Source organism: Anoplophora glabripennis, unplaced genomic scaffold, assembly GCF_000390285.2.
Source record: "Anoplophora glabripennis isolate ALB-LARVAE unplaced genomic scaffold, Agla_2.0 scaffold195, whole genome shotgun sequence".
Taxonomy (NCBI): Eukaryota; Metazoa; Arthropoda; class Insecta; order Coleoptera; family Cerambycidae; genus Anoplophora; species Anoplophora glabripennis.
In genome coordinates this window covers 122294-147004 of record NW_019416334.1, presented here as the reverse complement: position 1 = coordinate 147004, position 24711 = coordinate 122294, and the positions used below count along the sequence as shown (strand labels likewise).

Here is a 24711-nt window from a genome sequence, read left to right as displayed (position 1 = left end):
CCACATCGTCCAATAATTCAGGCAACCGGTTCTCCAAAAAGTCAGCATATGTTGGTCCATTTAGTCGTCCTTCAAAGAAATAGGGACTCACAAGTACATCGCCTATTATACCAGCCCAAGCATTTACCGAGAGCCGATGTTGAAAATGAGTTTCCCTAATCGCGTGAGGATTTTCAGCGGCCCATATGTGCATATTATGGAAATTCACTTCATCACGGGTAAATGTCGCCTCGTCTATTACACAAACATAAACAGGAAAATACTTTCCTGCTTGATTGGCACATTGCCGTAAAATCAATCAAGGGTAAAATCTGTTGAACTGGATGCAGATGATAGGGATGCAACAGCTGGCGCCTTAAGATACGACGTATGATACGAGATGAGGTTCCTACTTGCTGTGCGAGTCGTCGAGTACTAATTGTGGGGTCTTCGTCAAGATCTTCCAATACTGCATCTTCAACATTAAGGTTCACTTGCTGACCACGTCCTTTTCCGCGAGGAATAACACTTCCCGTATCTCGCAGCCGCTGAATGCAATGTAGGATTGTATTTGCACATGGGGGGTGACGTTGTGGCCATCGTTCCCTGTACAATCTAGTGGCCGCGAGCGCATTTTCTCCGACTGCACCATACACTAACCATATCGACACGTTCAGAAATTCGGCACACTATACTTATTTTTTACTTCTTTATAAAAATTACACTGTCACTATCGTGGAATTACAAAATACAAACTTTTGTCTGGAATCTTTCACTTGTTAACACTGATGGATCGATGGACGATGATTAATATTTAATAATTAAGTGAGTAATGAATTCAATTATAAAACTAACCCTGGAAACTTGTGACGTCAACCGAAATATGGCGTACATATTTACCTTTTATATATTCCTTTTTTTACTTACCTAAAGAAGGAAATTTTTCGCCTCTCTTCACCAACTCGATCACTTCTATTTATACAATGTTTTACAATACACTTGCCCATGATAAAACGTCTAATTATCGAAATCACAGCGATGCGTACACCTAAAATGCTAGGACAGGACTGAGCGCTGGGCTCCAAATCAGGCTCCGAAGTGTTTTCACCAAAGTCGCTTTATAAGCCAGTCTAGGTGGTCTGTGGCAAAAACAGAATTTAAAAAACTATTGTATGTGCCTTATTTTGAAAGACAAATTAATTTCTTGACTGTGATTAAAAATGCTGTTAGACTACAATCTTAATTTTTTAGTTTTGTTTATACTTTTTTATTGTTTGTTTTCAATGCTATCACTTTCTTCCTGATTCCTAACTTGCTTTACTCCCAATTTGTAAATAACTGACCTAGTTGCATTCCATCTTGCTCAATGTCACAAACGTGGTGCTAGGAACCGTTGAACTTGAAAATTTTTTGCACTTCTCCTAGACAAGGTTGGCGCACCTGTAAATTCTATTTCATGTACTGCAAAAAATGTTTAGAAAAGTGCAAATAGTGTTATTTTTGTAAAAAAATCTCATCACATCGCATCTTATAAAATAAGTTTCAGGTTATTCTTTTATGGGAATTTTCCTCTGATATATTACTGCTTGTGTAAGAGCATGAAATTTATTCTGAAATACACTGAGAAAACTGATTATTAATTTTTCAAAATTCTCTGGTTAAGGATCAACATAAACTTGGTAATAATTTACAAAGTATGCACTTTGTTTATGAGAAATATGACTGTTACTTGGTAGATGCAAAAATTTGCAATTACTTACCTTGTAAAAAGCAAGAATGAGTATTCCTGAAATGAAATGTTTTCATCTTACTTTATTCTTGAAACTAACACATTTCATACAGAACTTCAAATCAGTCCTTTCGAGGTTATTTCATTTATAAATATGATGGAAATATCAATAGAGGCAAATATATAAATAAAACTAAACTAAAATAAATATTGAGATAAAAATCATGTTGGTTGTAAAATTATTTTAAATTTACTATTTAACGGAACCTTTCGTAGGTTTTCCAACCACATATGGGATTTTGTGATTAATGAAATAGATATTTAAAGATTTGTCCTTGCTGTTGACACTTCAGCTAGAATAAGTGAACTTTCTGATGTCCTGTAGTGATTACGTGATTGCGTTTCCTACTAGTAAGCAATTGCCACCTCATAAATAATATGTTATCAGTACAGAAAGTGAGAGAGCAAAGGTCGCCGACCGTCGTGTCATTATTTGAGGTTTCCGGTCCAATTTTTTAAGATTTATGCATTTTATATTATCAGGACAACTCAGAAATACTTTTCAGAATTTCATGTGATGATTTCTAAGATCAGAAGATCAAAACAAGAAAATTATATCATATACAGGGTGTTTTTGATAGTGGAGTTTCAATTTTAAAAGTTAGACTGATGCCATTATAATATGTTTACGAAAAAAATCTCCGTATCAAAAAATAGCTAACAAAAATATTTACATTTTTGGGGGGTTGGTATTAATTTAGGTGTTAGTATGAACTTGTTGAGGACCTAGCTGTTAATATTTTAACACACTTTTCAATTTTTTTTGTAAGCAAAAATTGTGAAAATTTAAGATACAATAATAATGAACTATTCATAGTTTAAATTTATGGGGAATGTCGTCAAAATGTCACATTACGCATCTCGGCTCTACATGGAGCGCTACCTTTTGTTGTTGTGTTTTTAGCATACAGGCTGTTACAAATTCGCTTCTCACTACAGGGATCTCGGAAACGGTAAGAGATACGAAGTAGCTTAAATGGGGGCAAAGTTGCGTAATCAGGGGACCACCATTATGCCTTAAAAAAATCAAGGTTAACAAATTTTGAAAATATTTGAAAAAAATCGAAATCTTGGAAATCCGTTTTTGTTTCATTTCAGCCTTGTTTGAAGTGATATTGACAATAGAACACTTTCTCATGGCAACTTTTTGCCCTCTATCGAATGGCTTAATCAATTTTTATATTTAACGTTTCGTCTCTCTAGAACAACCATCAACTTAATTTTTTTAAATACAACCCTGGAAATTTTATTGCATTTTTTGCAATCTTTCAATTTATTCGTTCCAAATATATCAATTTTTTTATTTTGATTTCTATGTTTATTGAATTATCGTACACTCATTGTCGTTAGACCATGTGAAATCCACCTAATTATTCAAACTATTACCATCCCTCGTTACAATAAAACATTATTAGAGTTTTAATCTCTATCACCTGGTCATACATAATTCGATAAGTTGTTGCGTCAAAATTTAAACATTATTACAATTTTAATTTCATTATGGCAAATGAAGAAAAGCTTAATATGATTTTATTATACCTGTAACCGCAACTGTAAAAGAGCATGTCAGATGTATGAATATCTAGAAAAAAATTAGGTCGAAATTTGAACGAATACATTGAAGATTAATTTTTCGAGACAAAACGTTTGTTTCTGGTTCGGTCTGAGGCAGTACAGTATTGGGGGTCATGAATGATTTTTTCAAATATTTCGAAAACTAATCACGTTAGCCTTGATTTTTTAGAGGTATTATGTTGGTCCCCTGATCACGCAATTTTGTCCCTTTTAAGCTAGTTTGTATCTCTTACCGTTTCGGAGATCCCTGTAGTGAGAAGCAAATTTGTAACTGCCTATATAATTCCGATCTTGAAGATTGTTTACCTCGTTCAGTGAGTTCTTTGCCATGGAGAACCATGGAAGGCATGCTGGACGAGCTCGGTCAAATCTCAATTTATCGAAAAGCCGAAATGCTTTTCATGATTATGTACTTAAAACAACGCATTCTCTCGAGACCCTATGACAATTATTGAATAGTGAAAAATACAAATATTTTGAATATTTTAAATTGTGATTTTTTTTAACGTATATTAGATATACTATTTCATTTTTATATACCTAAATAGGCAACTCTTCTGAACTTTCCAAAAACATCCTGTATAAATAAATTTTATATAAATGAAATGAAAATATACATGCAAAACGTGGAAATCTCTAAAAGAAAACTTTAATAATAAAGCCTATGATAAAAAGGTACGAAGTCATACATTATGACTAGGATTCTTTTCCATTAAATTTATCCATATGCCATAAATAACGTTATGAATAAGAATAGGTAAGTGTTTAAAAAATATTGAAATTTGATGCATGTTTTGAATATAAAACCAAAAAAATCCAGTACAGACCGAAAAAGCTCCAAAACTAGACACAGGGTTGTTAGTCAAGTTTCAAAATTTTCTTCCATGTTTTAAATCCATCTACGGGAGTATTCTGCGAGCTGAAAACCGACGCAGTTTTCCCAAAAATTAATGTTTCGAATTTGTCAGTGAACAACAACGAAGATCCACCTCAAGAATTGGCGGACATAAGGAGGCGTGATCGAACGTCGACTCTAGTTATGTCCAGTGTAATGATATGGCCCATTACTTTATTAAATTTTTTGTAACTAGAAATATCGATATTTCGACTATGAATTTTTCATACTGTAGTATAACAACCCCGGGTTCGATCGAAAAAAAAAAGAATAAACGTAATTACGGCCAGAAATATGTGATCGTCATGAGGAATACCTACGTTGTATACATCTATTTTTTAATTGACCGAAAGGCGCTGGCTACTAACTTTAAAGAGGTGAAGTATGGTTTAATTTTATAAAACAAAAGCAGAGTAAATACACCTAACTTTATTATTTACGTACAACAGTCTTCAAATTAAACATGTGACACATAGAAGGAACAACAAAAACATTAACAACCATTTAACATAAAATGAGAGTGCCAGGCTCACCTAGAGCTCCTGTGGGGAAAGAGCATGGCAGAGAAACCCACGATCGTTGCTCTAACTACCCAAATATAAATACAAAACAACCGCTAACAAAATGCATAAATTAAGATCCTTTGCTAATGATAAATAACACCCAACTCATTTAATTTCTCACTAAATGTTACCTCACTCGAATTTGGCATACACACTTCCAAGTAAAACTGAAGAGGTTTGGTGTTAGTTAGCCGGCAGGGCCGGAAGGTACTGGAGTCCCATACGGGAGGCAATCCAGGTATGAGTAGAGATTTCGGAGGATCTGTTTTAGCAATTCTTTTTTTGTATTTAATTATTCTTTTTACAGATTCATTCCTCACGGGCGAAAATGTTCGTAAATCCCACAAGGCTCTTAAAATGCAATGCAATGGTGGCTAAACATACAAAGAATTATTAACATTAAACATCTATAATCATCACAATCATAAGATTACATAGAACAATTAACAACAAAGTACTTAGAGAATATTACCTGCTAATTAATACGGGTTAAACACTTTGATCTTTCAGTATTTTGCCACACTGCCCGCTGATCGTCTTACTCCCCATCTCCACACTGTTCTCACCTCAACTATTTAGGCTTCCTTCCAGAATTTCCCCACCTAAGCGTTTGTTTTTGCGCTTCCTTCTACCAACTATCAATATTACGTTTTCATTATTATACAACACCCATGTAACAGGTGACGTCGAAGTTGATACGATAAGTATGGTTTTGCACAATACGCATTATTAAACACTTCTTTCAGTGTATAGTTCGCTGTCCCAAAAGAAGCCGAGAGGCGGCGAGCGAGAGAAAGATAGATGGAGTCGGAAGGCGACCTGGCGAGAATTACCGACTGTTTGGTCAGCGTCAGCAAACGCAAGGGTTGCCCAGCGATTTATACAAATCAGCGCGGTCTGCGGTCGACATTGACTGGTGGCCGTAAAAAATACGGGCGTCCGACGGCGCCGCGACTCCGCTCGGACACTATTATACCCGCCGCCGGGAGAGATAAATCTGCCGCCGTCCTCCGCGGTCATTTTTAAAAAGTCCTCCTGCCACCGGCACGTAGCCGTTATTGAAATTGTCCTCGTGCGGATTCCAGATTTATGCTTTTGCGGACGAGCCGACAATGTGTATTGTCCGCCGGCGATCTTATTATGTTTTAAATTAATGCCTCGCCGTTATGGTTTTCACGGTTTTGTTCCGGTCTGGCCGGATGGATTGATTTGTTTCTTGAAATATGCGAGTTGGGAATATCATGGCGTGGACAGAAGTTTTACTGGGCTCCTTTAATTTTATAGCGAATTTAAACATAATTGCGCAAATTAATATCGAAAATTAACAAACAAATAGATAGAAAATGAACAGCTAAATATATAGATAACATGAAAAACGAACAGATTAATAAAATACAGGGTGTCCCATTAATATTGCGAAAAAAATCAGGGGCAGTTTCCTTGACCAAAAACAAAAGAAAAAGTTCCTATAAACCTATGTCCGAAAATGCTTCGTTTCGGAGATACAGGGTGTTGAAATTTAGAAAAAAATAGAAGGTTTTTACTAATATCTGGAGAACCCTAATTCCAATTTTTTTGAAATTTGGTATGTTTGTTTATAAAAACGATAAACGTCTTTTAACGTAATTTGATTTATTTTATTTATTCCAGCGGCGTCCGAAGACTCTCTCCTGCTGATATTAATAAGTAAACATATGAGACGTCACTGCTTTTTCTTAGGTGTCATATCTTTTTCTACTTACACGATTAAAAATACAACTTTTTTGTCTCTTTACTTTTTTTGATATCTTGCTTCGTTTTCGAGCAAAAATTTAATAGCATAAGTGTGTGATTTTAATAAGTACCTACTTGAACTGTGTAGATGTCAATTTCTGCTTGTCAAAATGAATTACAGAAATAAACGAAGCATTTTCGGACATTCGTTTATAGGAACTCTCTTTCTTATTTTTGGTCAAGGAAACTCCCCCTGAATTTTTTCGCAAAATTAATGAGACACCCTGTATATCTATTTTATTAATTCGTTGTTGCCAATTAAATTGGACGGAATGTATCTTAAACGTCTAGGTATATTAAAACTTGTGAAATAACCAGTGGCAGCTGCCGCCCCTCCTAGAAATTTTCATAGTAAAAAATTTATTTTAATATTTAGCTTACAATTAAATAGATTTACTATCAAATTTATTATTAAATAGATTAGCCCCACGAAACATATTAAAAAGGAATTATTAAATTTGTAATGTGTAGTCAATTTAACTCGAATGAGCTCCTCGTAGCACGCCCCTCAATCTGTAAAGTGTTTACAGCGGTGGTCGTGGTTACCGTCGCGCGGCAATGAAAGACTGAGTGGGAATAGCGTATATTTACTATGCAGTTTGGGCTCTGTTTAATCCAACAGTAACCAATGATGATGGCTATTCACTGCTTTTTTTCTTAGTAAACGTAATTTGTTTACGTGGGATGTTGTATTGTTTCTTGTGTGTTTTTTAAAACATTGTACATTAGATAGTAAATACAGACTAACAGTACTTGCAATGCTGTTTATTGAAAAATAAATGGTGCGAGAAATTTCAAACTAATGAAAAAGTAATTGAAAAATTTATTTTGGACAAAAGCAGAAGAATGGACTTTCACTATGAAGAATAATACTGAGCACATTTTCACTATATTTCAATAGTACTTAAAATAAAAGTATTATATTTGTTTTATTTTTTCAATACCTTGTACCTAAATTTTTCCGCCCTCCCTGGTATGGAAGTTAAGAGCCGTCACTGAAAATAGCATTATTTACAGAAATAGTACAGTGCAAATGCAAAGTAAAAAATTATTCACTTTGATAAAAACAAAAGCACGTTGGATATGCAGTCAAAAAATCGTCAGCTTTTTCAAGAGAAGAAATCCATTAGATGAATGCTGTTTTTGCCACCTCTGGTGGGTGCAGATTTGACGCACTCATGAAGATGAACGTAAAGCATATAAAAGAAAAAAAGTAATGTTCTACAGATTCATCTTCTACTCATAAAAACTCACAGGGCTGTAATGGTTTTGGCATTAGCCCAATAGAGCTGTATTGAAAATAATAAAACTTGCGTCTCTATAAAACAGCAGCCAGCCAACATTTTCCGAAATATACCTACAAATATTGTCAGATTCCTGAAACCAGAAAATCCAGAAACATATACCGGGCATTCATTTCGCCAGTCAGCAGCTACTTTCCTAATAGATTGTGGCGCAGACATCTACATTTCTAAAGGTTGAAAAAGCGATAAATTAGCTGAAGAATATGTCGAAGATTGCAAATACTATATGTATTATACATTATACTAAAGAATAATACGAATACCATAATTTCTGGGAGTAGGAATCATCAGTGGGACGAAAATTGGCGAATTCAGGCTAGTGTCACTCACAACTCCACAAATTGCGTCAATGGCAGAAATTCGATATTTCGATTGAGCAATTCATTAATTTATATATTTGGCAAGTGATACAAATAAACTATAAAAGCACCGGGCGAAATAAATTGCACAAATTTTTGCAAGATATGTTATTAGCAAAGTATTTTTTATTACATAAATGCGGATAGTGAAAGAAATTTATAGAATGGTTTACTATTAATCAATGGCGCAATGAAAACGATAGCTATCGATATAGATATAGTATTATCATTCTAAATGGTTTGTAGCGGAACAAAACCGACCTTTCACTGTATTTAAGCCTGTTAACATCCCAGTTCCAAGGCTCCTGAAGGACGTCACACTACCGATTGACAATCGCGTTTGAATAGATTGTACTGCGTAAAGTCCCAGCTTGCTACATGGAATGACCATGCGAATTATGTGCTCCACATTCGCTTAGGTGGCCACCTCTTTAGCATATGACATCAAGGAAGTATGCTGTGAAAAAACAGTCACCTTTGATCAAAGTTTTGTCATTCAGAATCTACTTATATTACATACATTTGTTTTTACATTTGAAAACGTTGAAATGTGACTTCATATTGTAAAAACAACACTTAAAAAATCATATTGTTTCTGACAAATACGGAAAAAGAAAAATTTACAGTCTTAGCAGTGTTGACTATAATTTATATTCGACTAACTATAATTTGGTTAAGATATTACCAACTACTTATATTCAAAATGTTGTATATAACATTACTACAATTTTATTACCGGTTTGGTCTACGGAAATTTCTGTATATTGTAGTTCTTGCCACCACAGTACTATTGTCGAAAATTTTTGGAATAGATTTGTAAATAATACAAATTCCTGGAAATTCTCTTGGAGCACTAGAAATTCTATTAACACTGATTCCATTAATTAAGATGGCAAAAACAGCATAAAGTATAGGAAGAGAATGGTACATTCCGGAAATAACACACAGTATTCAAGTGTACTCAAAAAAGTATGTAAGTTCAATACATGCATTTTTCTGTGTAGGCATTTTGTATTGTATCAGTTTTCTCTCAGCTTTGTCAACGAGTTGCTTAATGTGACATCATAAATAAAGGTCACAAGAGTTTAGGTCTGGACATTTCGGTGGCCATGTTATCGCCCAACTTTACAAATATTCAGACAACGTGTTGTTTGAGAAAAGTCTTGGTACATTTCTGACCTACGGACTTTATGAAACATATTTCTAGCAAAGTAGGTATATTTAGAAGTAAGGTACGATTTCAGGCTAAATTGGAATAAAAAAAATTCAAGACCTCTTAGTAGCAGCTGTTCTTTACATGATAGACTTTGTCGAGGGTGATTATGTGACAGCAAGAATATAGAATATTTCTTAAAATAACGTTTCAATATGTCAGGTATATACAGGGTGATTCACAAATGGTTACCAAAAACCTCGTATTTTTTGGTGAATTTTAAGGGGGCTACTACTTACTATAAAGTTTTTATCTAGGACGCTTCGTTAAAAAGATACAGGGTGTTAAACTTCGAAAAATGTTGTTAATTTTTTTAAATAATTTAAAAACTAGTAAGTGAAATAATTGAATATATTTATATAAACGTTGTCCAAAATCTGAAGGCCTTTCCTAAAATTTACATGATCCAGTGGCGGTGGTGGCATATTTCTCTAAATAAAATAGTACACCACTGCTTTACGATAACAACCATGATATTTTCGGAATCGTCTTTCAATTTTCTACAAATTACTACTCTCTTATGTTTTTGTAAAAAAAGCCTGAATTTCGAGTAAAACTTAAAAAACGAACTGAAAATACTTTTACTTAAATGCACTAATCATTCGGTTATTCATTCGAATAAAGAAATTAATAATATTAGTCATCATTTTAATGATTTTATTTGAGTAAATGCTAAAAAATATTTCAATTTTCACGAACACAGGCCCGACATCTTTTTAGTAACGAAAATGTAATTTGTTCGAAATTTATTGTGGCTTGAATCTGATGAAAAGCATTATATATTCTTTCTTCTAACTACTCAGAATGTCAAANTCAAGACCTCTTAGTAGCAGCTGTTCTTTACATGATAGACTTTGTCGAGGGTGATTATGTGACAGCAAGAATATAGAATATTTCTTAAAATAACGTTTCAATATGTCAGGTATATACAGGGTGATTCACAAATGGTTACCAAAAACCTCGTATTTTTTGGTGAATTTTAAGGGGACTACTACTTACTATAAAGTTTTTATCTAGGACGCTTCGTTAAAAAGATACAGGGTGTTAAACTTCGAAAAATGTTGTTAATTTTTTTAAATAATTTAAAAACTAGTAAGTGAAATAATTGAATATATTTATATAAACGTTGTCCAAAATCTGAAGGCCTTTCCTAAAATTTACATGATCCAGTGGCGGTGGTGGCATATTTCTCTAAATATAATAGTACGCCACTGCTTTACGATAACAACCATGATATTTTCGGATTCGTCTTTCAATTTTCTACAAATTACTACTCTCTTATGTTTTTCTAAAAAAAGCCTGAATTTCGAGTAAAACTTAAAAAACGAACTGAAAATACTTTTACTTAAATGCACTAATCATTCGGTTATTCATTCGAAAAAAGAAATTAATAACATTAGTCATCATTTTAATGATTTTATTTGAGTAAATGCTCAAAAATATTTCAATTTTCACGAACACAGGCCCGACATTTTTTTAGTAACGAAAATGTAATTTGTTCGAAATTTATTGTGGCTTGAATTTGATGAAAAGCATTATATATTCTTTCTTCCTAACTACTTAGAATGTCAAAGTTGCTATCGCAGCCCACTATGTAATTTTAAATAGCATTATATTCGAATATCGAAGTGTGTTCTCGATTCGTTTTTTAAGTTTTACTCGAAAATCAGGTTTTTTTCGAAGAACATAGGAAGTACTAATTTGTAGAAAATTGAAAGAGAAATCCAAAAATATGGTTGTTATCGTAAAGCAGTGGCGTACTATTTTATTTACAAAAATATGCCATTAGAGCATGTAAATTTTGGGAAAAGCCCTCAGATTTTGGACAACTTTACATACTGTATAGCTTATATATCAGCATTTCTGGTGTTGAATAAGATTTTTGATTTCATTTGATAAGATTAGAAGAGCACCCTCACATTAGTAACTATACCAGCTTTTAGATAATTGTACACAAACAAATAACAAGTGACAATAAATTAGCGGTTATGTTAAATTAAGACTGACTTTGCAGGTTTATTATAATTTTTCATTTTGTATTAATTATTTATTAGTAAATTACGGTTATTACAATCTATCTATAAAATTTTAAAATTGTACAACTTCGAAATAAAAAAATCTGACTAATACTTATACAGATATCACAGTTTTTTCTAGAAATTATAGATCCTTCCTATTGCGAAAGTTTATAACAAAGCTAGAAGAACATGCTGTATGCTTACATTTCCAAAAGAATAGATCTGTTTAAAGTAAAACATAATTTCATGATTCTATAAAAAGTCAAGAATTCGCTGTTGTGTCAAAAATTATTTATCTGGACTACTTCTCATTATATAAAGAAATCGATAAAAAAATTGTAGACAACAGTGTTTTTTTTATATTTTTAAATATAACGAGTATTACCAGATTCAGTATATATAATCCCACAACTGACCTATTACTATTTGAGATTGTATCATGTTATACTAATACAGTTCTTAATATGATGTCCTTGCCTGGCCTTGGTCATTACGATGTTTTCGGTGTAGGAACAGTGAAAGGTTAAATTTTTTTCCGGGGTAGGGACCACGCCCGTACACATTTTAGAAATATATAAATATCGTGATTCGGTAGGAGCATGCATCAAGTTGTCAAGCATACAACAAACAACAAACATGGCATTCAAAGTAAGTAGGTGAACCTGTTGTTACTGTAGTGGAAAAAAACGAGTTTGACCAAATTTTAAGTGCTTTAACAAGTATCTCAGTAATTATTCCAAATTACATTGAATAAGATTTTCGTAGTAGTCACCAATACCAGTATTCCATCAAGTAATTTTCAAAATGCCCATTTAAATAGCTACAGTGAAATATATTTTATTAAAAGTGTTAAATGTTATATTTCATGCGAATAAAATAATTTAAAAATTGTGTTTTCTTACAGTTTGTAGTCTTCGCTGCTTTCGTAGCTGTAGCCCAGGCTGGTCACCTAGGTCTTGGAGCTATCGCCCCAGCTGTCGCATACGGCACTCACGGAGCTGTCTCCACCTACTCCACCGTCCAGAACCACGCTGCTCCCTTGGTCCACGCCGCCCCCTTGGCCTACACCGCCCCTGTAGCCCACGCCGCCCCAGTAGTCCACGCCGCCCCTGTAGTCCACGCTGAGCCCTCCGCCCCAGCTCACTATGACTTCGGATATGCCGTCAGCGACCCCCACACCGGCGACAACAAGCAACAGCACGAATCCAGACGTGGAGATGTTGTCCATGGTAGCTACTCTCTTCTCGAATCCGACGGCAGCAAACGTACCGTGGAATATTCCGCTGACCCACACAATGGCTTCAACGCCGTCGTCCATAAGGAACCAGGTGTACACCCCGCCCCTGTCGTAGCCCATGCCGCCCCAGTTGTAGCTCACGCTGCCCCAGCTCTTGCCCACTCATACGCCGCTCCAGCTCTTGCCCACTCATACGCTGCTCCAGCTCTTGCCCACTCATACACCGCCCCAGCTCTTGCACTCATACGCCGCTCCAGCTCTTGCCCACTCATACGCCGCCCCAGCTCTTGCCCACTCATACGCTGCTCCAGCTCTTGCCCACTCATACACCGCCCCAGCTCTTGCCCACTCATACGCCGCTCCAGCTCTTGCCCACTCATACGCCGCCCCAGCTCTTGCCCACTCATACGCCGCCCCAGCTCTCGCTCACTCCTATGCTGCCCCAGCTGTAGCTAGCAGTTACGCTACCTCCGTGGTATCTCATGGTGTAGCTGGCCCATACGCTCATCATGCCCCAGTACTAGCTCATGGGTGGTAAGCGGCTACATAGTTGAATGCCATACCAAAATCTAGTTAATTGTTATTTTTGTAAAAAGTATTTATGAAACACACCTCAGTTGCAAAATAAAACATGATTTTATTCAAAAATGTACAAGAGTGTATTATTTTGATTTGCAAAATGGTATAAATTTGGTATATCAAATACAATATTGTTTACTAAAAGTGCTCAGACATGTCGATTAGTACTATAAGTTGAGCACTTTTTTAGAAAAAATTATATAAACAGGGTAAGTATGCCAACTTGGAAATATCGGCTATTTTTTAATGGCGACCATAAGTTCCTAAAAATTTTTTTAAGCACCTGTAAAGTTATACCAAATTTCAAATATTTGTTTGTAGTCGTTACCAATACACAGAAACTTAAAAATTATTCTATTACCCTTCTTGTATCTGTAAAAATTCAACTTTATTCAACTAATTTGGTTTAAAATTCGTAGATTTAACAGTTCAAAAGTTACAAGATTGGTAAAATAATAATCTTTAACTTTCTATTCTATGTTAAAGACATTGTGCTAACTCAAATAAATTCAAAGAAAATTTTCTAAAAAATCTGATCAAAATACAAAAGCTAATAATAGAATATGTTTTTATAGAAAGAAATTTAGTGAAAAAGGCAAATATTGGTTTGTTAAAAGACATATTTTGTCACTCCTTTCCAAATATCATTTTTTCAAAAAGTTTAATGTTTCAATATAATTTTGTTTTATTTATATTTTGTAATTTCATACTAGGGAAGCTACCTGATGAAACAATCCTAAATAAAATATGGAAACGAAAATCTCTTTGTAGTAGATAGTTGTTTTTTACGTGTTTGTCTTTGTCAATGGTGATCAGAGATCAACAAAAATACGAAATACTTTGTATATAATTACATTATTTAACAATTTCGATATATGTAGTAGGTATGTGTTTTCGTATTAATTAAATTTAGAATTATTAGTTTTAGTTTTTATTTTGGATGATAATTTATTAGCTGTTATTGAAGGTAATAATTCAATGCTATTGAGGCTACATCGATGGAATAGTTGTTTTCCATAACATCAGCATTTAGGAATTGTGCGGAGTTGGATATATTATATATACCTACATTTCTGGTAAAGGACATTGTTCGACTTCATTTGATAAGGTTTTTTAGAAACGGATGTTTGAATTTTATTGAATTAGCTACTATTTTAAAATACAGTTAACAATTCGATAGCTAATAGTAGAATACATGAATAAAAAATCTTTATCTTGCTATGTCTTGGAACGATCTTATTTCAGAAATAACAAAGTCTAGGATTTTCATTAAAAATAATTGTCGATGACATGGTATTTCCTACTTGGGACACCCTGTATATAAATATTTTTTATAGAATATTACGCAAGTTATAATCGCCTTGTCTGAGTATTTGTTTAAACAATTTTGTATTTGATATAGAAGGAATCGATTGATTTGTAACAAAACTTATCAGTTAATAAGAAAACGCATAGAAAAAAAGTCTTCTACCTCAGTCGGTTGGACAAAAATTAATACCAATGATTTTTTAACTCCAAAATTTTGTTAAGTTTCATACAAATAAATTCACACCTAATATAGGTACATACTGGCACTTAAAAAATTAATATGGGCTTAATAAAAAAATCATTCTTTCTCAAAATGCTATGCTATAAACAAATGCTTGGGGGAAATTACAATTTTTAGTTATTTTTACAATGTTTAAAGCACTGAAAGATATAATAACTGCACTATCTTATAACACCAATTACAATAATATTTAAAAAAAAAGGAAGCTGGTACACTTGACTTTTAAGTTATTTTTTAGTTAGTTTTTATTAATAAAAAAAGAAAAATGTCCAACCACTTGACTTTTAAGTTTTTAAAACAAAAACAGGATTTTTCGAAACAAACGATGTACAGTGATTATTATGTAATGAAGAATTATCTACTTTTTTAGTGCAAGATATATCTGTTAAGGAAAATCTAGATTTTTAAAATCAAATCTTTGCCTGTTACATTTAGCGCAAAGGGCTATTTTTTTATTTTCAGGGTGGTAGATATTCAAATAAAGAATAACAATTTCTTATCTAAGACTAAAATCTAAACAAGCAAAACTACAATGCAAGCAACCGAAAATTTGTATGATTATAATTATAATCAATCTAGGTATATAGATGAAGTAGGTTCCTACATTCAACCATGGTACAATAAGTAGGTAGTAAAGAATACAACCTACAACTGAAAGTGTTTAATAAATGGCGGCATAGAGCAAAAACTAGTAGAGCGTACTCTTACGCAATAATATGTATTATACACTCTTATACACATTTACCCTATGTAGATTTTTTTTAATCCAATAATTATGTTCTAAAGATATATAGTATTTGTACGTTTGGTAGAAAATTTGTAGTTATATACTTCATTTGCAATGATCTGATCACCCTGTGTTCCTAATCAAATATGATTACTTTCACTGAAGGAGATCCTTGGAATCGGGCTCTGACATTGGCCATGGCACACTAGAATTAGTTACGCATGTTTGCACTTATTACAAGTAATTAATATATAGACTTCGGAGCAAATAAATGTAATACGGCTATTTAGAAAATGTGTAATTTAAATTTATACCACCTTGTAAAATGTTGTTACAATATAAAAAAATATATATGGCTCTTCAAAACGAACATAATTATTAGTATTTTGCTTAATTTAGAACAAAATATAATAAACCATAAAAAAAAATTAACAAATATGCAATTTCTGTAATAAACATGTCCGTTATAAGACTACATTTCCTTTTTTATGAGAATTGTTAAAAGAAAAGTAATTTCAAATAATTTAACCATCGAAACCATATTTATTTATTTATTTTTTTAATTCAGTTTTTTCCAAAGCATTCTACTCTATCTTGTTCTAAGGCAATTTATTAATAAATTGAAAAAATATATTTATTTTCGATCTAATAAGATACATTGATACAAATTTCTTTCTAATTTTATAAAGAAGAATTCAATGAATTTAGGAACGCATTTACCAATCGAAAAAGTATACGACAAGAATTTTCGTAACCACCAGTCTAATCTTCTACCCGGCGAAGCAAAACCAGCGCAAGGTTCAGTAGCTATACTGTTACCAATTACTGATTGATTACATTGATATATAATTCTCGGTATGATGTCCTTGGATGACCTTGGACATTACGATGTTTTCGGTGTAGGAACAGTGAAAGGTTACCATTTTTTTCCGGAGTAGGGGCCACACCCATACACTTTTTCCAAATATATAAATATGCTGAATTATCAGGAGCATGTATCGAGTTGTCCAAGGAACAGCAAACATGGCATTCAAAGTAAGTAAACGTGTATTTTTCCCAAAGTGTAACGTTTTGGGACTACTTAACACTTAAACCATAAATTTATTACTTGACACATGATTTATAAAAATTTTATTCCAGTTCGTAGTCCTCGCCGCTTTGGTAGCTGTAGCTAATGCTGGCCACTTAGGTCTTGGAGCTATTGCCCCAGCTGTCGCATACGGAGCTCACGGAGCTGTCTCCACCTACTCCACCGTCCAGAACCACGCTGCTCCCTTGGTCCACGCCGCTCCATTGGCCTACGCCGCCCCGATAGCCCACGCCGCCCCAGTAGTCCACGCCGCCCCCGTAGTCCACGCTGAACCCTCCGCCCCAGCTCACTACGACTTCGGATATGCCGTCAGCGACCCTCACACCGGCGACAACAAGCAGCAACACGAATCCAGACGTGGAGATGTCGTCCACGGCAGCTACTCTCTTCTCGAATCCGACGGCAGCAAACGTACCGTAGAATACTCCGCTGATCCCCACAATGGCTTCAACGCCGTCGTCCATAAGGAACCAGGTGTACACCCCGTTCCTGTCGTAGCCCATGCTGCCCCTGTTGTGGCCCATGCCGCCCCAGTTGTAGCCCACGCTGCCCCAGCTCTTGCCCACTCATACGCTGCTCCAGCTCTCGCCCACTCATACGCCGCTCCAGCTCTTGCCCACTCATACGCCGCCCCAGCTCTGGCTCACTCCTATGCTGCCCCAGTTGTAGCCCACGCCGCCCCAGCTGTGGTTAGCAGTTACGCCAATTCCGTGGTATCTCATGGTGTAGCTGGCCCATACGCTCATCATGCCCCAGTGCTCGCTCATGGGTGGTAAGCGGCTACATAGTTGAATGCTATACCAAAATATATTTAATTGTTATTGAAATATTTATAAAATGTACCACAGTTGCGAAAAAAAACAAAATTTTAATCTAAAATGAAAGTGCATTATTTATTGAATTATTTCTCGATAAATATGGGAATGACTGTGAAAGTTAAGATAAAAGACATATTGAAAGTTCTTAGTGCAAACGTCTACGTATTTACTGATAGTTTCAGAAAGTAACAATTTTCAATTGTTTTATAATGAGGTTCTGACATATTTTAAGACTTTTTTGGTCATAATAAATATGCTTTGAAGCTAAACATATTCAGCGTTTTTACAATTTGTGGAGAGGAGGGTACTAAAAATCGAGGTACTAAAACTAGAGTGGAAGGAATATTTTTTGCATACAGAATATATTTTTTAATATCTACGGACTTATCACAATAATACGAAAAAACATTTTTGGAACCGCTTGCTACACCGATAGCGCGGCTGGTCTGTTTACAAGTGTCTATACAAATCGCTGTACATAAAGATGTGGTAATTCACAGTTTTCATCAACTAAAGCAAAACTCCTAAAGTTGTGCTTTCTATAGAAATCAGAGCAAAAAAGTGGAAGGCGTGCTATCTATGGCCATTCATCTCTTTTTATGTAGGGAATGATTCCAGAGGTTCTTAACAAGTTTTAACAAATTTCAATGTTAATAATTTTAAGGATTGTTTGCAATTTCAACGGTTGTGATTATTGAAAATATTTACTATTGATATATTCTACATACAATTAAAAAATGTTCTCCAAGTTTGTAAACGTCCTGTATATTTAACGTACCATTAACTAAAAATCAACTGTAATTAATTTCGTTATTGGGCTGCCCTGCACAACCAATCACTTTCACTGAAAGAGATTAGAATGACAATTGCTAGTAATCGCCTTTGTGATCACGTTCTGACTTTGACCTTGACATACTAGACTTAGTGAAGTACACGTTTTGAAAATTAACTAATTATTAAATTTGACAACCGTAATTTATAGAGAATATGTGACACGAATTAACTTGTATATTAATCATTTTTTTCTTAAATCCTGCTCTTCTACAATACAAATGAATAGGTAATTACTATTTTTAAAAATAACATGATATTGCGTTATTAAAATTTGACGCATCTGTTTGTAATACAAGGTGTTTTTAAAACAAGGTACCTGAGTTTGGAAATAGCAAATGTCATTTTAGACAAAATATTTTCAATGAAGATGGATTCAAAAACGAATAGAGAAAATAGAGTGATAATTGTGGCCAAAAACATGTACGTACTATATACAGTGTGTCCACGGATGTTGACTCTATCGAAAAATGTCACTCTTTATAAAAAGTTCTGCCTCTCGAAAAAATGAGGCTGTCATACAAACATCTTAGATTAGATATACAGGGTACTCATAAATTAAAAAAACACGAAAATACTCAAGAGAGAAGTACCATTATTTATTATTTTGAACAACATTTTTATAAAACAAATCTGTTTATAACCTCAAATAATGCCCTAATACAAATAAAATCAAAATTTCAATTTTAACATTTACATGAGTCCACTGTACATCCACATTTTTTTTTTGGATAAGTTCTGATTCACCCTGTATACAGAGTGGTATCTTATATCGTTATCTTTTTTTTACACTAGATATCGCAAAATGTTTCAAATATTTTGCAGGCAATTTTTTTAAATAAATTTTATAACAAAAATAAATTTAAGTTTATCTTACTACATTGTCATTTAAATGGTCATTAGTCAGAGTTTGTATAAATACATAAATACATTCATTTATGTACCTATATACCGGTGATGATATGCTTTATTTTATAGATAACTACCTTCATTTCCAATGAGTTAGAAGTTTGCTTGATGGCGCAATTCAATAAATGTATGTATAAAATTTTTTTCTGACATTTAGGAACCCCCTGTGTGATAAGTTCCTGCCACAGACACACAACTTCACAAATATGTGTTCATGTTGTGCAAATACTACTGTGGCCAGAACCTATAGAAGTTTATTTTTCGTTTCTTTGCGCAATTGGGATATTTTCTTGCTGCTAATTATTCTCAATGAAGTCATTACAATGTCCAACATCGGAAATCTAGAATTGTTACGACATTCATAGATGCTTATCGCCTTCTAATTCAATTTGCGACACTTTTTTTTCAAATGGATTCAGTCAAACTCAAAGGAGTGGTCGGCTTGTCTAGACGATATGCAAAAAGCTTTCACCTGTTCAGCAGGTCTAGTAGCTATTTCTGGTCAGGTACCTAGTAGGAAATTAAACTGGGTCAGTAATCCTTAAATTATTTGCTAATTTGAATTGGAATGAAAACAGAATCGTCCTTCAATCTTAAACTTTTATCAAAAAGTATGGTTTAATAGTAATCTTATCAAAAGTGAAGTGAATTCTTTTTTATCATGTAGATAAAGAAAAATTCGCTTCACTTTTGAACTGTTGCCTATCATAATTGTATTTCTTTAAATAATTCAACACTATACAATTTTTAAACACTTAATAATTGACCATACACAACTTTGTAAAGCCAGTAATATTACCCGATATAATTCGTTCTTTTTTTTTGAAAGGTAGATCTCAAAGCACTCTTTCACTTCATATGGCGTTTGAATTTATTATCAGTAGAATTCGGGGTTTTCGTCAGCTATTCATAGGCATGTTCGGCGTAAACAAATAAATAAACAGATAAGTATAAATAAAAATACATAAATTTGTGCACTTTATCAGCGAAAGGTCGCTTTTTACCCCATTGGCGCGTTCGACATTATTAAAACACATATAAACGAAGCAAACGCGAAGCCAATAACTGCCGTTATTACCGATTTCGTACGGTGCGCTGTAGCGAAAGGCCGACGCGACGGCTATGATCATCCGACCGAGTCCCGAACTCTAATTATGTTTCAAAATCAATTTATTACTTTTTCTTGTCAACGATTTTTTTTTATTAATCTTACACCGCCTTAGATAGGTTTGTACTTTTCTTGAAAAAGTATTCACTGCTAACTGCAAAATTAATATTAATTGATATTTGTAATTCTTTTTGTTATTCGTAATTATAATTAAATAGTTCACGTTGAATATTAAAAACAAGAACATTTTATGTGTTTATTCATGATTTCATAGATTATTCACTCTGCATGGGAATAACAGAAATGTTAAAAACTAATAATATTAATATTACAGTACAATTAAGGTGGTGCACAATTCAGTTAAATTAAAAAAAAGCTAACTAATTTGTTGTCAACTTTTATAAGAGAAAAATGATAAGCTTTAATAGACAAAAATAAATTCAAAACCCATGCGACATAATACAATTTTTTTAAGTTCAATCTTTTAAAAGAAAACAGTTAAATCAGACAATAAAAATGTCTTTTACAAAGGTGTTCCCACTTAAAATATTTTTATACTTATTGTGATCACCACTGTCATATTTTCGTATGAACTCTACACACTCATAGAATGTGAGTGGTAAGTGAATGACTGCCAATTTCTACCGAAAAAATCAATGATCTGTGGAAGCAAAAACGAAATTTTAGTTAAAACTATGTATTCTAGTAATATTAATGTCCCAAAATCACAGGTTCTTTCATACGTAATTAGTTGTTTTGGTAATTGATTGCCCAATTTGTGTCTAGCATAACTGAAACATACTGACATACATTCCTTAGTTCAATGCCAGGAGGTAGGAATATCGTATCACGAATTACATAAGGTACTCAATATCAGTGAAAGTACTTCTAATTTTGAGTACCACACCCCAGCTTTTCGTCCAAATATATAAAGCACCTATGTCGAACCATCAGTATTATCAGTTCAACGATTGAATAATCATGGCATTCAAAGTAAGTAGAGTGATATTTCGGTGCAAAGTGTGAATTTTTATAGTGAAATATAGTACTACTAAGTTTTTTTTTCGAAATATATAAGCGAATAAAAATTACTTGAGCGTTATCGAATTCGCAAATGAATTAATTTAATATCATGTGTTTCTCATTTAGATATTTTTTTCAGATTGTAGTATTCGCCGTCTTCGTAGCCGTTGCCCGTGCAGGAGTCATCGGTGTAGCCGCACCCGCATACTCCGCCGCCCCAGCCGTCTCCTACTCTAGCATTTCCACCCCTCATGCCGCCCCTGCTTTGTCCTACGCCGCTCCATCCCTGTCCTATGCCGCCCCAGCCTTCAAAGTCGCCGCCCCTGTTGCCTACGCCGCCCCCGTAGCCAAAGCCATCATTGCCGAGCCCTCCGCCCCAGCCAACTACGAATTCGGATACGCCGTCAACGACCCTCACACCGGCGACAGCAAGAGCCAGCAGGAAACCCGCCACGGAGACGTCGTCCAAGGCAGCTACTCTCTTATCGAAGCTGACGGTTCCAAGAGGGTAGTTCACTACACCGTTGATGCACACAGCGGTTTCAACGCTGTAGTTAGCAGGGAACCCGGTGCGGTCGCTGTCAAAGCTGTTGCCCCAGTCATTGCCAAAGTAGCCGCCCCAGTCGCTTACGCCGCTCCGGTGGCTAAATTCGCCGCCCCAGTCGCTTATGGTGCTGCCCCTGTAGTGAAATACGCCGCAGCCCCAGCAGTGTCATACTCCAGCATTTCTGCCCCTCTGGCCGCCGCCCCTGGATACTACCATCACTGAACCTATCATTCATGATCTCGACTTATTAAATTGTCTGTAAATATGCCTAATTTATTAAAAATTATTTATTTCTAAAGTTTTTATTTTTATTGTCATTACATCAGTTGTGAAATTGTGCAAACATAGATTTATCTGGCAATTAAAATTCGATAGTTTAAAAAAGACGGTCGTACATATCACAACTTTAAGATAATTAAAATTGAATCATCAGACTATAAGATTGCATTGAACATATTATGTCCTGTCCAAATTTTGTTCGTGCAACTCTTTTGCTTTCGACAATGTTTGTTTTCAGCCACTAAAATTGAATGTTTTCAAATATTTCGAATTTTCACCACCAAAAACGGCGGTGACAACATTTTTAACATTAAGGCGATGTTTCGCATTGTATTAGCTATGTCCTGTCCAAATTTTGTTCATACAACTCTCTTGGTTTCGACAATGCAATATCTATGCAGATCGCATCATTACGTATGTTTCTACCCTTGTTTCAGCGAAACTTATTCGCGGCGGTGATAAAATTATTTAATCTGAAGAGACGACCCTTCGACATCCATTGATATACAGCAGAAAAAGGGTCCTAATTAATGCATATTACTGTTTTCTCTTGATTTTTGTTTCCTGCCTTTTGTTGATTAACAAACTTAAATTTTCTGAAAGGAGTTATGAAACATAATGTGTTTTAACAGTGTTTAACAAATCCATGACAATTTCAGTATTTTTTTCCCGGAATTAAGTGAGACTGACGAATTATATTAGCTGTTTACTAGATAGTGCGAGTGTATTTCACTGCTGGTTGGGCCTTAGTCAGCAGAGCAGTTGTATCTCAGAATATCATTAGTGTAATGTTAGGAGCGATGTTAAAGGAAATCTAGAATGAGATTTTAAACTTTAACTTCAATATTTGTGGAGTAGTAATAAATTTAAAATTGGATGTATTAATTTTATTTTCTGAAAAAAACTTTTCTTTGAAATTTGTCGATTGGAAATGGATAATTATGTAGTTTGTGAAAACTGAAATATTTTTAATACCCCTACTAACTTTTCAATATGCCGGTAATATTCTAATTTATTAGCTTCATATAATAAATCGTCCATATTATACAGGGTGTTCTTAAAATCCGTCAGGAAACTCCGAGATTAAAATAATAGCAGTATGTTATGAATATTTTTTTCGACTTGTCAATTGTTTACAAGTTACAGCTTGAAAGTTCNGAGCGATGTTAAAGGAAATCTAGAATGAGATTTTAAACTTTAACTTCAATATTTGTGGAGTAGTCATAAATTTAAAATTGGATGTATTAATTTTATTTTCTGAAAAAAACTGTTCTTTGAAATTTGTCGATTTAAATGGATATTTATGTAGTTTGTGAAAACTGAAATATTTTTAATACCCCTACTAACTTTTCAATATGCTGGTAATATTCTAATTTATTAGCTTCATATAATCGTCCATATTATACAGGGTGTTCTGAAAATCCGTTAGGAAACTCCGGGATTAAAATAATAGCGGTATGTTATGAATATTTGTTTCGAATTGTCAATTGTTTGCAAGTTACAGCTTGTAAGTTCAATTTTATTAATTTTTTTATTTAAATAACTTATTTAATTCAAGTTCTATTAGTCTCTCATTTGGCACATCCACTAAGTAGATGAAGCTCTATTGGACCAGTCAGAGAAAAGTTTCATTATTCACCGCTAGAGGGCACTTTACCTAGAACTCAAAATTTGTTTTGTTCATAACTTTTTTCTCTTGCTAGACATCACATTAATTTAAACATTATTGAAAAGAGAAACAATATCAGAAAAAATTATGTGAAACAACTAACTAGAAATTTTGAGAAGATATTGCAAAATTTTCATTTTCAACTTGAAATTTTCAATTTGAGCTTCAAATTTAGAGATTTTTTTTACTATATTTCGCAAACTAAATCTTATTATACAATACAATTTTAAGTTTGGACATGAAATTTCGAATTTGACCTATATATTAGTTAATGAAAAAATGTTTCTTTTAAAACTTAACCTAACCCTTTGAATTCCTGGAAGCATTAAAAAAGGCTTGTATTAGAAATAATCAACAACGAAGTCATTGCAAGAAGACAAAAACAAATATTTTCGAAACGTTAACAACTTTTTGAAGTCTTCGATGTATAGTGATGTTTATTTTGTAATTGTCTGCTTATTTCAATTTGAGATTTTTGGTTAGGTAAAACTATTTTCATAAAAATAACCATTGATTGATTTTTTGGCGTAAAGGTTTATTTTATTATTTTTTAAATAATTTCACAACATACCTAATTAATGAAAAAAAAAATCCGAAATCTTTCTCGGCGTGTTTTGTACAGACTGCATTGCACTATGTCCGAAAAATGTCAAAATTTAAGTGACTTTTAACATATTTTCTTTCAATTGTACCCCTCCAATTACCTGTATCGGCGACACTGCTTTTAAGAAGCAAACCGTTTGCACATTATTCTTAACGGACAGTTGATATTTACTCGTGTACAAATTTTGACATTTTTATCTTTAGCCGATTTAAAGGTAATTAAGGAAAACCATTTAGATAGTAACAACTTCAACACACTGTATCTTGAAAACAG

General features: G+C 33.9%; 2 protein-coding genes and 1 pseudogene across 2 annotated transcripts in view; 2 read left to right on the top strand and 1 right to left on the bottom strand.

Annotated features, from left to right (window-relative positions):
• Positions 1-3692, bottom strand: part of LOC108904727 (cuticle protein 7-like) — a 10167-nt gene extending 6475 nt beyond the window's left edge. Inside the window, exon 1 of the mRNA XM_018707385.1 lies at positions 3650-3692. Within this exon, the coding sequence (XP_018562901.1) occupies positions 3650-3692 (43 nt within the window). The remainder of the gene's footprint in view (positions 1-3649) is intronic.
• An 8395-nt stretch (positions 3693-12087) lies between these two features.
• LOC108904726 lies at positions 12088-17488 on the top strand (annotated as a pseudogene).
• Positions 17489-21297: 3809 nt separating this feature from the next.
• On the top strand, positions 21298-22108 carry LOC108904725 (larval cuticle protein A3A-like). Its single transcript, XM_023454147.1, has 2 exons — positions 21298-21309; positions 21479-22108. The coding sequence occupies exons 1-2, from the start codon at positions 21298-21300 to the stop codon at positions 22106-22108; spliced, it is 642 nt and encodes a 213-aa protein (XP_023309915.1).
• Positions 22109-24711: the final 2603 nt, after the last annotated feature.